Here is a 14,082-nt window from a genome sequence, read left to right as displayed (position 1 = left end):
AATGCAAACATCATGTGTTATTATTTTTTTTTATCCCAACAACAACTTATAACCATTAAAATTTTTCTATCATTAAAACTTTGATTCATTGGTAAAAGTGTGACAACATATTTATATTTTATTAAATACATAATATCTCGTCAATAAAAGAAAAGTCCTATTTAATATTTGTAAAGATAATATAGAAAAACTATTTAGAAAATGTGATGAATATTACATTATTAAAATAATCTTTACTATTATTTTAAAACTGTGACATTAATCTATTGCTATCTGTGGTAAAAAACTTTTCAGTCATTGAGAAATGGGGGTGCTGTCAAGTAATTTAAAACCCAGTTTTGTGGGTTTATTAAAATTTTTAAACAACATGAATTGGTTTATTGTGTTTTTCAGTTTAATTAATATTTCAGTTTGTATTTATGAAGACCAAATTGGAAAATTCGACTGGTAATTATAAGTTTAAGGTTATGCCAGTTGTACGATTTCGCAGGGTCGGAGTTCAATGAATAATTAAAGAGTTTTGTTTTCAGGCGTCAAACTTATGTGGGCAGAATAAAATATGCTCAGTTTGACACTGTTTCCACTGCTAAAAAAATTATTGTCGCTACAGAGGAGAACGTATTGGCTGCCCTAAATTTGAAGACGGGTAAACTATGTTTTATTGATAGTTTCCGGTTAAATACATAAAACAGTTTTATATCCCAATAGAAAACATATCCGAATATCATCATAAGTATAAAAGATTGGCTATATTGCTTTACTAACTTATTATTTTCTTAATTGAATTGACATAAGTTGTTTGCTTAATGAATTATAATTATAAACAATATCAATGTATTCGTAACTTTTCGTACTTATATACTATAATAAATACATAAATGTATGTTATTTTATATAATAACCTAAAAGAATATCTAAATTTATCTTGCTTAGGTCAAGTGGTTTGGCGTCATGTGTTTGAATCTACATCAACCGGTAACATTCAGTTATTGCATGTTGGAGAGAAAATCACCACAGTCACTGGGTCAAATCCTTATCTGGTCAGGGGGTGGGATTCTAACACAGGTAACAATATCTAAAAAGAATCTGAAAATCCTAAATTAAAATAGTTTGCAATCCTGTTGCAATAAAGATACATTTATAAAAACAATCCTCGTATGAAATTACTACTACTTTAAAAATAAACAAGTTCAATTCTGTTCAAAAGAAATTAGCAAATCTATCATCTATTGATATTACTAAATAAATATCAGAAACCTTATCTTTACAATTCTACTAAAAATACTTTTGTTATACAATGTTAAAAAAATATATGTTATAAAATTTTCAGGGGTTCTCATCTGGGAGTGGTCATTGATGGTACAAAATGACTTAGCAGAATACTCCCAATGGTGGGTGCAGAACAATATGCTTGTTCATGTGTTGCCGGTATTTGGTTCTCACATTGAAGTCACTATGTATAATCTGCTGACTGGCAGCAACCGAGGTGCATCATCTATGCTCCCTGCAGTCTGGACCAGTGAGAGGTGCGGTTTTAGAAATTATATATATATACAATTTGTAAATATTTGTAATCCTGAATGGATTCTGAATTTAGCATAAATATATAATTTATATGTCTTTAAATTTAGTATGAGCTGCAGGTAGTAAAGGTTTTCATTGAGCAGCCTAAGTTCTAAGGAATGATATTTCATGATCAGTGATCATACATTTATAAAAAAAAAATATAAGAGCTTAATTTGTTCAGTACATTTGTTTGTACAATGACAAGTTAAATGTGAAGACAAAAATTGTTAAGTTAATTATTATTTTCTTAAAACAATAGACATAAAATGGATTTTTTTTTTGTTTTAACCACAATCTTATTCTCTTTTGTTACAATGACAGAAGTAGATAGTGTTTGTAAGTTATTTATTTGATAAATATTTAAATCTTAAATATTTCTGTACAAATTTCTTGAATTGGTTATATATTCGATAAAGGGTTAAATAATGATTTCGAAATTATTTCATATTCAATGCATCAATCATTCAATTTATATAAATACATTTTAAAAGTAAATTATTTAATATTAAATTTATTTTAAATTTTTACAAATCCAAAATATTTTTTATTCCAGGTGTATTCTCACAGCACCCCACTATGTATGTATATCTGGTCCAAAGGAGAGCCAACTCCTTCTATCCATAGATGTCACATCTAATGCTGTGAAGATTATAAGCAAGCCACTTACCGATTATGTTGATATCCAACAAACTGTCAGTGTGAATTTGAGGCCACTTGGCCGAAACACTATTACTCCCGGTTTTATTATAGGCAATGATAAAATTGTATTTATAAAAGATAATAATTTTGAAAAGTCAAAAGTTAAGTTGGGTGATCAGTCAGCTAGTGCAACTGTTGTTGATGGTGCTAATGGGCATATTTTAGTACAAACTTGGATGGATGATGTGAAAGTAAGTCTTTGATTATTTTTAGTAGTTATTTTTTTGATAAAAACGAAATGTTACAATCAATGTAAATATGTGTGATGTAACAAGTGTGTTTGATCGTTTCAGTTTTTGTTGATATCTGTGAATGACCCTTAAATTTGTCTTCCACAGATTAAAAAAAAATTGTGTGTAATTTTCTTTCCTTTAACATATTCAAAATTTTTATATAAATTAACATATATTTTTATAGTAATTTTGTTCCATGAATCATATAATAGTACAAGCTGAATATATATGTACTATGTATTTTATTCTTGCAGGGTTTTACTTTAACAGCTCACAGCGTATCCACTGGTACGGAGGTGACAGACATCTATTGCTCAGACAAAACATTAAATATACCCAAGCCTGAACTTCTCGCAGTAATGTGCACTCGCACTTCGAGAGAACAAAATGTCTGCCGTCTACTCATCAATGCAGCCGATGATGCAGTATATTTCATGCAGCAAGGAGGTAGTAGTAAAACCAGTCTTTAATTGTCCTACTGCTGGGCGAAGGCCTTCCCTCCATTTGAGAAAAAGGTTGTGGCCTTATCATGCTGCTCCAATGCGGATTTATGGATACACACATCGATGATTTTTATCCAACTCATGCATATTTCTTCACTATGTTTTCTTTCACCGCCAAATTAACCATTGAAAATTCAGTGGTGTTTGCCTAGTTTTGAACCTGAAAGCAAAGAGGTGTGATTGATTAAAATTTGATCCAAAACCAATTGTAGTTTGGATCAATTTATGTATTTTAAAGTAAAGCACTTATAATTTACCGATGGAAATTTTTAATTGCTACATGAAGACCATAACACCTCACCACCACCTATGGGCAGGTCGCGCGCTGTGGCTGCGCGAGGAGGCGCTGTCGCGTGCGCGCGCCGTGGAGTTCGTGGAGCTGCCCGTGTCCGACACCGACGCCGCGCTCGAGTCCGAGTTCGACCAGGAGGAAGGTCCGACAACGCTCACCTACACGTGACGCTGTTTATTCGTTTTTTTTTATATAGAATAGGAAGGCGGACGAGCATATGGGCCACCTGATGATAAGTGGCCATAGACATTGTCATTGTAAGAAATGTTAACCAATGCTTACATCACCAATGCGCCACCAACCTTGGGAACTAAGATGTTATGTCCCTTGTGTCTGTAATTACACTGGCTCACTGACCCTTCAAACCGGAACACAACAATACCAAGTACTACTGTTTTGCGGTAGAATATCTGATGAGTGGGTGGTACCTACCCAGACGAGTTGCACAAAGCTCTACCACCGGTAAACGTTACATCATTTACGTTGCACCCAAATTTGACTTTGGAATATTTACACTTATCTCGCAAGTTTCTCCACGACCTTTTTAAAATCGAAACATATAAATACCATAGATACCGTTGGAATCGGCTATAGATTGGCCCAACAGAGTCGACGCCAATTAATATATATTTAAAAAAGTTATTTATGCAATATTCTCTTGTTTTTAGCTGCCAAGGTGTATAGTAAGTACAGTGTTTATTGCAATCTATCTTTTATAATTCTAGAACCAATGCGACGGTTCCCTTTGTATCTAACCAGCCTCTTTTGCTGCGATTCAAATAATTTCAAAATGCTTTCATTTTCATAAATGCTTTATATTTATTATAGGACATAATAACATTTATGTATTTTTATTTTCGTGGAGTGTTATCTTTTGTAGCGAATTGAGACTTTTTGTTTTTAAATTCAAATAATTAATATTAACAACTTTATTTTAAATAAAAAAAAACCTGTGCATTTTTCTTATTCTTATTTGTTATTATTCAGTAACAATTTTCAATACTACATATTAATTATTAACTAATGTCGTTATTCATTGATCAGGTTCAGTGTGGTCCGCGTTTGCCCGTCGCCTGCTCACTCAGTACCAGCAGCTGCAGAACTTGATACGCAGCCTGCAGGGAGAGAGCGCCGTCCAGAACTCGCCGTCGTCCCTCTTCAGAGACTACTTCAACCTTCATAGAATTATTGTCATCGTCACTGATGCTGGAAAGGTACTGCAAATAATTTACTAATATTTATTACAATAAATGACTCACTAGATAGAAATGTTCGTTTCATAATTATCTTTTAGCCTCCGATTAATATTCTCCAACAAATATGTGTCTGCAGATATTCGGCATCGACAACCTGTCGGGCGAGATCCTGTGGCGCCGCTACGAGGCGGGGCTGAGCGCGCAGTCCGCGAGCGTGCTCACGCGGCGCTCGGCGCGCACGCCGCCGCACCACGCCTACCTCAGCGTCGTCGCCACGCAACGGGTACGCACGCACGCACTTCTACTATTTCAAAATTTGTCATGTCAGCTTAGATTGTGTATTAAAAGCGTTTATACATAATTAAACAGAATATTACCATAATATAAAATTAACATATTATTATTTTATAACTATTTATTTAAGTTATATTTGCCTAAAAAATTAAATATATTTCAATATTCCTTGTATATATTTTTTTACAGGAGACAGGAAACGGCTTCATCCTTAGTCTTAACCCTATCACGGGGGAATTAGTCGGTGAGGGAAAGCTCATACTGGATGTTCGTCTACTGCAATCCATGTTGCTGCATGTTCCTGACTCTGAGAAATTACACGCACTTGTGCTGTTAGACGAACGAGAAAATGTGCAGGCAAGTACAAAGCATTTAAACAATATGTATTAAACATCAAAACAGTGCCTTTTTAATTAATTTATGTTCATATTTTTTTAATAATAAATTAAAAAAAATGGTCAATACTTGATGCTAATAAATGAAAATGTTTTAATGCATTCGGCTCTGTATTACATGACTCTTTCTTACTCGAATACATTAAAAAATATTTTCATACAATTACAGGTCCTTCCGTCGTCCGCGGCATCGCTAGTGGAGGACGTCTACATGTATGTTGCCGAAAGAGATACGGCAAAGGTGCAGGGATATTCATTGAGATTTGATGGAAAAGTTAGTAGTAGATATTTGAATTTGGAATTTTTTGTATGCGATTGAGTCGGAACTGTGACGTTGTGCACGTGCGCCGCAGACGGTGCGCGCGCAGCGCACGTGGGCGGCGCGGCTGGGCGGCGCGGGCGGCGCGCGCGTGGCGGCCACGGCGGCGCGCCCGCGCCTCGAGCACGTGCGCGCGCCCGGCCGCGCGCTGCCCGACCGCAGCGTGCTCTACAAGTACTCCAACCCCAACCTCGTGCTCTTCGTCGTCGAGCGGCTCGACCCGCTCTATAAAGGTCGGCTATGCCTTCGTTTCTCACTAGAGGTATGATTTAATTAGTCGATCGACTTCCGAGGCCGTTGATAATATACAAGTATGAATGCTGATTCATTGAAAAGGCGTTGTTACAATGTATTAAATTTGTGTATCTAAATTTTGTTCATATTAATATAGTTAAATTTGAAGGTGGTAGAATATTTAAGTGACCGATGAATTTAATTATCAGCATTAGCTGATAATGCTGATAATTCGATTTTCGAAGTAGAAGATAATATGGACAGCGTCTGATGTCCATATTATCTTTTGCGGGCCGGCAAGGCGAAGGCGGCTAGTGTAGAACGTTTTTCCCGTCTGTACTGGCCGTCGTCGCGTTTGGACTCTACTACCACTTACCATCAGGTGGAGTAGAGTCATTTGCCCTCCCGGCGAATATATATAAAAAAAAAATGTAGTATGTGAATTGATTTCCGTGTTCGGTCGCGTCGCAGAGGAGGTGGTGGCGGTGGCGCTGGACGTGGTGTCGGGCGCGCTGGCGGGCGCGGCGGCGCACCGGCGGGCGCGCGCGCTGCCGCTCGCCGCGCACGCCGACAACTGCTTCGTGTACCTCTACCGCAGCGAGAAGCATCGGCGGCTAGAACTCGGTGCGAACCCACTGCCGATTTTCACACTTTGAATTTACACAAATAACTATACTGTATTATGTCATGACGAGCAGTACCTATATGTGATAATATTAAATTACAGCTACGATGGAATTCTACGAAGGTAAGGAGCGATGGTTGGAGGCGGGCGTGCCATTCAGCTCGCTCGAGTCGAACCAGGTCCCGATAGTCGAACACCAAGCCTTCATCCTGCCCGCTACGCCCACCGCCGTCACTTTCACCATCACCGAGCGCTCGCTTACCGACCGACACGTGCTCCGTGAGTCACCTTGCTGGTCATAACTAATAGATATAAAAAAAACAGTCGACATACCATAACGGACCAGTGTCCCCTCTGTCTTGATTATTTAATAAAAAAAATTTACTGTTGTACCTACTTCGTAAAAGAGAGAAGGTTCTAGATTCTACTGCATTTTTCAAAAATTTTTTTATGATCGTTAAGCGTTTGTATGAAAACTATATACGAGAACGTCTTATCAAGCTAATACTCATGTAAAGTGATTAAGTGTGTCGGTACCCTTACTGGAGCCGTGTGTCCGCAGTGGGGCTGACGTCGGGCGCGGTGGCGGAGCTGCCGTGGGCGTACCTGGAGGCGCGGCGCGACGAGTCGCTGCCGGCGGCCGCGCCCGAGCTGCCGCTGCCGGCCGACGCCACGCTCAACTACAACCGCACGCTGAGCCGCGTCGGCGCGCTGCACGCCGTGCCCGCCGGCCTCGAGTCCACCAGCCTCGTGCTCGTCACCGGCCTGGGTGAGTGCGGCCGGCTCCGGATCACTGTCACAGGGTGGTGACGAGTATGCAAGCTTTCAACACAAAAGTGTTTTGAAGATTTATTACAACCTGGCATATTTGCTTTATATATTGTGATATAATATTAAAACTTTCAGACTTGTTCTACACTCGGGTCGCGCCGTCGAAAACCTTCGATCTCCTCAAGGATGACTTCGACTACTACCTGATCACGATAGTTCTGGCCGCGCTCATCGTGGCCACCTACAGTACCAAGTATTTCGCGTCCCGCAAGATGCTCAAGCAGGCATGGAAGTGATGATCGCGTTTCTATTGCTAATGCAAACGAGTTTGAACTGTATACCTCGGTGATAAGGTGGAGATCAGTGTGTTGTGAAGTGGTAAAGTGTCTGAGATGATGGGATGTGTACATCGGTGTAAGTATTATATTTAACGACATACTGACTATGTAAGCAATAAATTAAAAGACAAATATCATAAATATGAAGGGAAGGAAGGGAATATTAAGTGTAAAATTTTATACATTGCAAATAAATAATTTTCAATATGTTTTGTATCGACCATATTTTGGTGTATGTTTGATTTATCGTTACAAATACTTTATCACTTGCGCGTTTTAAAACAATTATATTATTGTCATAAATAGAATGAAATAAGCCTTATAGCAATATAATATAACTGCTTATAGTAGTTACATATTGTAATAAATAATAATAAGCATTTTTATAAATAATTAAAATTTCCTTATTCTTCTATAAAATACAGTGTAAATAATTATGTAAAATAAACATTGTTTATAGTAGACATATTTCAGCAAAATTTTCTTTCTTTCCTTCTTCTAAGCTATCTCCTATGACTTACATTATATGCACTGCCGAATAATATCTTACTTAAGCTAAGGACAATTCTTCGAAATCACTAACGCCCTCACTCATAAAACGTTGCTTAGCGATTGATTAGTTAAACACAAACAGCCTACTTATAAATGTTGTTACCGTTTAGTTAACTTTACTAGGTAGGGCTTTGTGTGAGCCCATCTGAGGAGATACCACCCACTCATCAGATATTCTACAGCCAAATAGCAATACTTAGTATTGTTGTATTCTGGTTTGAAGGGTGAGTGAGCCAGTGTAACTACATGCACAAAGGCCAACATCTAAGTTACCTAAGTTCGTGGTGGGTTGATGATGTACGGAATGGTTAATATTTCATACATCTCCTATGTCTATGGACGGCAGTGACCACCTAATATAATAAAAAAAAATTATAAACACTGATTTGCTCTTTCTATCATTATAGATTTGACAGTTAAAAGAAGAAGACACAGAATTGTATCCGCTAAACCATATTTTATAAGTAAGGCCGCTAGTAATTTAAGTTGTATAAACTTTATCCTAAGCTATATAGTTCAAACTCGTGTTTTAATATGGACTTATAGGAAATTTATATGAATATATAAATAATAGATTTGTGACTGTGCATAGTATGTTGTAAGCGGTTAGATAATGTTCTACATTCTTTATACAGATGTAGTCACCAGAAAATGGAGGGTTAGGTTTCTTCAGACAAGTACCTAATTTTTTTCATACTGTGAAAAATATATACCTGGCCTCCAAAAAAATCGACCCACCTACATTTTTTGTAAAAAAGCTATTGTATGGTTTTAAACTACCACATATTTATATTTTTAAGATTGATAATGAAAAAATGCAATTGTAGGATTGTACAAAAACAGAAATAGTGCGCAAAAAATAGGTTTTTAGGTAAATATGTGACAAAACACGAAAACACAAAATTTTACGCAATTTTATTTTTTTGTGTACAAAACGATTATGCCGTTTGTTTTTAAATTTGGGTGCCTAAATCTTACTTTAATAGGGAGTGTTTCCTCCTCTTGACCTAATCACTGCCTGCATACGCCTATTAAGTGACCTGATTAGCTTTTTAATGTATTCCTGTGGGGTCCGTTGCCATTCTTCAGTTAGGGCAGCACCCAGTTGATTCAGGGTTTCTGGAATTGGGTTTCGTGCTCGAACCGTACGTTTTAGCTGGTCCCAGAGGTGCTCTATCGGGTTTAAGTCCGGACTATTGGCTGGCCACTGCATAACTGGAATTTCGACTTCCCTGAGATAGTCTTTAACAATTCTAGCAACGTGAGGTCGTGCGTTGTCGTGCATAAGTTGGAAATTATCCCCAATATATCCAGCGTAAGCCATCACATGAGGCTCCAGAATGTCCGTCATGTAAGTTTCAGCATTAACAGCACGATTACGGAAAAAAACCAGCTCTGTGCGTCCCGTCAAAGAAATACCTCCCCAAAACATTGTAGAGCCTCCACCAAATCGGACTGTTTCTCGAATGCAACACTGAAAGTAGCGTTCTCCTGGCCTTCGCATGACGTTACGTCGTCCATCAGAGCCTACTAGAGACATTCGGCTTTCATCACTGAACAATACTGTCTCCCATTGGTCCAGTGTCCAATCGACGTGCTGCCTAGCAAATTGTAGTCTTGCTTGTCGATGGGATGCTGTGAGTTTTGGTCCTGTTGCTGGCTTGTGAGGGGTTAAGTTTTGCTCACGAAGTCTTCTTCCTACAGTATTTTCACTCACAGACACTCCACGACTTTCTCGGAGTCTACCTTGAACGTCAACAGCCGAAAGATGTCGGTTTCTTAAAGACGTCAAACCAATAAAACGGTCATCGGTCGGGTTCGTGACACGCCCCCTGCCAGATCCTGGTCTCCGGCGATACTCCCCAGTCTCCAAGTAGCGTTTGTACACTCTTCGCACCGCTGAACGACTTAATTTTAGTGTTCTAGCCACATTTCGCTGACTTAACCCCTCATGATTAAGAGCTACGACTTGAGCAGCTTCTGCTTCAGTAGTATCCATTTTTTATGTTTAAACTTATTAAAATTATTGTTTCAACAAAGTTTCATACACTTAATCAATAATAAACATCGAACCGAGATGACTCCGCGTTAAGAACTGGAAATAAACTAACCATGCACTTTGTGCACAAAGTAACGTTTTCTTATCAATACTTTAAAAATATTCTAAATATCCTCAATAACACTTACAACTCCTCCAAATCAATATCAAGTGGGTAATAAAATGTTAAATGTATGTCCCATAAGTAAAACAATCCACCTAGGTCGTCGCATAGTTAAGATAACAACTTTGTAAGTAAAAAAATACGGGTGGGTCGATTTTTTTGGCGGCCAGGATTTATTAATAAATTTCTCATTAACGAGTTTAAATTATTGTTATTCAATACGGTTAACTTGATAGCTCGATCATATGGCCCTAATAACAAAACAATGATTAAATTATCAACTTTAAAATTTAATATTAAGATACAATAATTCAATTCCAATCATATTAGAAGTGTAGAGCTAGTTGAATGATATACATTTTTTTTAGTTTATTCATTTATTTGTTATCAAAATGTGAGCTATCAATGAAACATATTTATTCTATTGATAAGTATATTTCTTATAAAATAAGTTCTCATATAAAATGAACAGATAATAAACAGATTTAATTAAGGTTAACTATGCTTAGTTAGTGCAATTTAGGAATATTATTTATTACAATGGTGGTTTGTATATTTTATTTATTTTGAAAATAACCATTCCAAGCGGAGAACATCAAATATTAATTTATACTTAAAAACATTTGAAATAAACTATTTACCAGTAATTTATAAATGTTTTATAAATTTTTGATGCTTTGAATAAATTAGTTATTCACTGGAAAAGCCACGAAAATTATAAACATTTTTTGGATTTGATTCTTTTTTTTTTTCAATCGATTTCTACGCATAAAGTGCAAAATAACCAAAGAACGCATTTGTATATTTAAAATAATTACTAAAGACAGTATATATGTGGCCTGGTGCTAAAAGGGTCAAAATTTCATTCTTAAGTAAAATGTCTAACATACCTTTTGCCATTTGCCAAATAATTACAGAAATAATAAATTTATTTATGCAAAATTTTGATTATTAAAAGTAAGAGTTATTGATATTGGCCCTTTTAGCATCAGGCCAGGGATATAGTTAGTATTGTAATTAATGCTGGCCATTTGTGTAGCCTATTTCAACGGCCAGAGGACAAAATACAAATAAACAATATTTGGTCAAGATCTATGATATTCGATGTCATTGAAACAGGCTAGTCAATGTAATGGAAAAAAATTGTTCTCTACCACCATTTTTTTTTTTGTTAAAATCTGACCTTTTTGGTTATTAGAATATACATACAGTAAGTGATTCATGTAATAGCATGAATGAAGAGTTGCCTGAAATTTGTGTGCTTATATAAAATAATTTAATTTATTGTTTTTTTTTTCATAACATTTACAAATTGACTTGAAATTGGAATATTTATTTCAAAGACAAAAACATACAATGGATACTTGTAACACTGTTGGTTATATTTACTAATGACTCGGGGTAGGTGAGTTTTATATGTGTTAGAAAGTAATCTGGGTAATGAGTATTACATAATCGTGTCATTGTTGTGTACTTGTATGTCTGCTTAGTTGGTTTAGTGGCTAGCTATAATGTAGATCCCGAGGTCCTGCGTTCAAACCCCGAGTTGAACCATTAAAAGGTTATTGGGTTTTTTATTGAGCAATTCTCAGCAGTAGCAGCCCGGAGTCTGAAAATCGGCAGTGCCTCGGAAAGTATGTTCAGCTGTCGGATATGCCGTCCCATCGAATTATGAGAGCGAGGGATTAGGAAGTGCACCTGTGTTTGCGCACACACTTGTGCACTATATGTCAAGAGCGGTTAGATAGTCTCTCTTGAGAATAAAAGAACATTTCTTACAGAGAGTGAGACTACGTATAAACTTACTTTTAACAAATTTCTGTCAAAAGAAGTTTTGCCTCCATAGAGTTATATATGTAATATAACAAGACTCAATTTAAAATTCAAACTATTGACCATTACAATCCAATGTTTCCTCATATTCTTAACATGTGTTAGGAAGTACTAATTAGTATTTCTTATCACAACGATAAAGTAAAACAAGGATGTAGGTACGACAGGCTTATATTTTTTTATAGTTTAATACAATAATTTTTAACACAAATCAACATTGGGAAGAATAAATGTTTCGTTTTATTATCGATTAATCGTTCATATGTTCTATTTTGAACAAATAACAACAGAGTATATAAAAATCGTTCGTAGATGAAAATAATTTAAACGTAATCAGATTAATGAATTACGATTAAAATGTGTAATCATCAATCATGATTACAGTATAACTATAATAATCAAAAAGTAGTAAAGTGAGTGAGTCAAGTAAGTGCTCTACGGTATTATACGGTCATACGCGCCTGGTACAGAAACAATCAAAAGTGTATAAGTTTGTTCTTAATGCTTTGTTCTTTGTATCATGTTCATGTAAATAATTAGCGGAGTCCTGTTTCTTAAAATCGAACAATTAAAGCGTATTGTTTATCCATAAAGAGTAATTTGAAAATGTCATTTAAGATTTCAAGTATTATTATATACTGTTATATTTGAATTTAACTTAAGTTATAATAACAAATGAATGAAAATTACTATGAAAATTGGAAGTAATAAAAAATTAAATTCAAATTAACCATTTTATTATTGGGTTATACATTTTTTAAACACTATACTAACATTAAAACAATTACTTAAAGATAGATTGTTTACCTTAATTGATTTTTATAATTTTATTGAACACCTATGTAAGATGCTACAATGAATCATGAATTATCTATGAGTTTGATTTAGACATCATTTATACACAGTGTACGAAAACATAACAAAAAGAAAACTGAATTTATGAATTGAAAATCAAAGAAATTTAAGAAATCAATCTGCTAGTGTTATTGAATAAACAGCTTATTTTGATGGCATAGCGAATGTATAATGTTAAATATTATGTTTAAACTATTTTTATTTATATACTGAATATCAATTAAACGATTTTAATAAGTAAAGGAATAAAAGTCATTAAAATAGGATAGGTTTTGGGATAAATGGGGAATTTTGTTTTCACTGAAGACCTTGTTTTTATATCGAATAAAAGTTAATACATACTGCCAATATCGTCTTTTATTTACACACCTTCCAAAATATATACTCATATATCTTATCAGAAATCAAATACATATGTAATGTATGCGTGATAACTCTAATAGAAAATTATTTTAGGCTTTTTATAGACCTTGAGAAATTCTTAGACAAACTTGGTTTCAATACTTAACACAATATGAAAATACTTCTAATATTATTTCACATTTAAATCTTTACACGAACCAAAACATCGTTTACACGTCTAGTAGATCTTAAATGGTATATAACATAACATTTAATTTTATTCGAAATTACAATAATCTAATACTATTTATTCTACATTTGCGCAATGTTTCAAACATTTATTATGCGTTTTGGCATGTACTTCGACAGAATGTATGTTTTTAATGAGATCGTCCTTAATTTATGTAAAAAAGGATTGGAATATAAAAAAAAACTACATAATAACAGCCAAGAAGCGACGACCATTGAATGGAACGTGTTTACAAGCACATCAATCGCCTAAAGTTATCGCATATAAATTAATACCATGACACTTATCAAGAACAAACTACAGTTTATGATATTTAAATTATTTATGCACATAGAATATTAATTTGATATTTGTATCGTAGTTAGTGTTGATCGTCTCGTATGGCGTTCCTACGACCGGCTCCAGTCGGATGTACTTGGTATGGGGGGGACGGAGGACGCAGTCGTTCGCGCAGAGCTTGCGCAGATGGTTCCAGGCGGCACCGTAGTTGTAGTTTAGAATGTCTTTGAAAAATTTCACGGCAAGCATCTGTGGGGGCAAAGTTAATATAATATAAACTTTATAAGGTATTTAATTTTGGTAAATTCACAGTACACATTTGGTTAAGTCGTACACTTTAAACA

General features: G+C 35.4%; 2 protein-coding genes across 6 annotated transcripts in view; one reads left to right on the top strand and one right to left on the bottom strand.

The window, feature by feature from the left end:
• Positions 1–304: 304 nt before the first annotated feature.
• LOC126773048 (ER membrane protein complex subunit 1) lies at positions 305–13,215 on the top strand. Of its 2 annotated transcripts, XM_050493679.1 has the most exons (17): positions 305–447; positions 531–646; positions 934–1,065; positions 1,331–1,526; positions 2,120–2,456; positions 2,753–2,945; positions 3,319–3,435; positions 3,962–3,976; positions 4,338–4,507; positions 4,626–4,772; positions 4,973–5,140; positions 5,348–5,452; positions 5,532–5,730; positions 6,203–6,355; positions 6,459–6,635; positions 6,919–7,125; positions 7,263–13,215. In XM_050493679.1, exons 1-17 carry the CDS (start codon positions 305–307, stop codon positions 7,421–7,423), a joined length of 2,736 nt encoding a protein of 911 aa, XP_050349636.1. In that variant the 3' UTR covers positions 7,424–13,215. The 2 variants fall into 2 exon arrangements, with proteins under 2 accessions (XP_050349636.1, XP_050349637.1); XM_050493680.1 differs by lacking the exon at positions 3,962–3,976 and having other exon boundaries at positions 306–447.
• The window catches only part of LOC126773045 (TELO2-interacting protein 1 homolog), a 39,463-nt gene continuing 38,587 nt past the window's right edge, over positions 13,207–14,082 (bottom strand). For all 4 annotated transcript variants that reach the window (XM_050493670.1, XM_050493671.1, XM_050493668.1 and 1 more), the window contains one exon: positions 13,207–13,987. In XM_050493670.1, the coding sequence (XP_050349627.1) occupies positions 13,778–13,987 (210 nt within the window). In that variant the 3' untranslated portion in view covers positions 13,207–13,777. The remainder of the gene's footprint in view (positions 13,988–14,082) is intronic.

This window comes from Nymphalis io, chromosome 13 (genome assembly GCF_905147045.1).
Source record: "Nymphalis io chromosome 13, ilAglIoxx1.1, whole genome shotgun sequence".
NCBI classification, from domain to species: Eukaryota; Metazoa; Arthropoda; class Insecta; order Lepidoptera; family Nymphalidae; genus Nymphalis; species Nymphalis io.
This window is presented reverse-complemented; position numbering and strand designations above follow the sequence as displayed.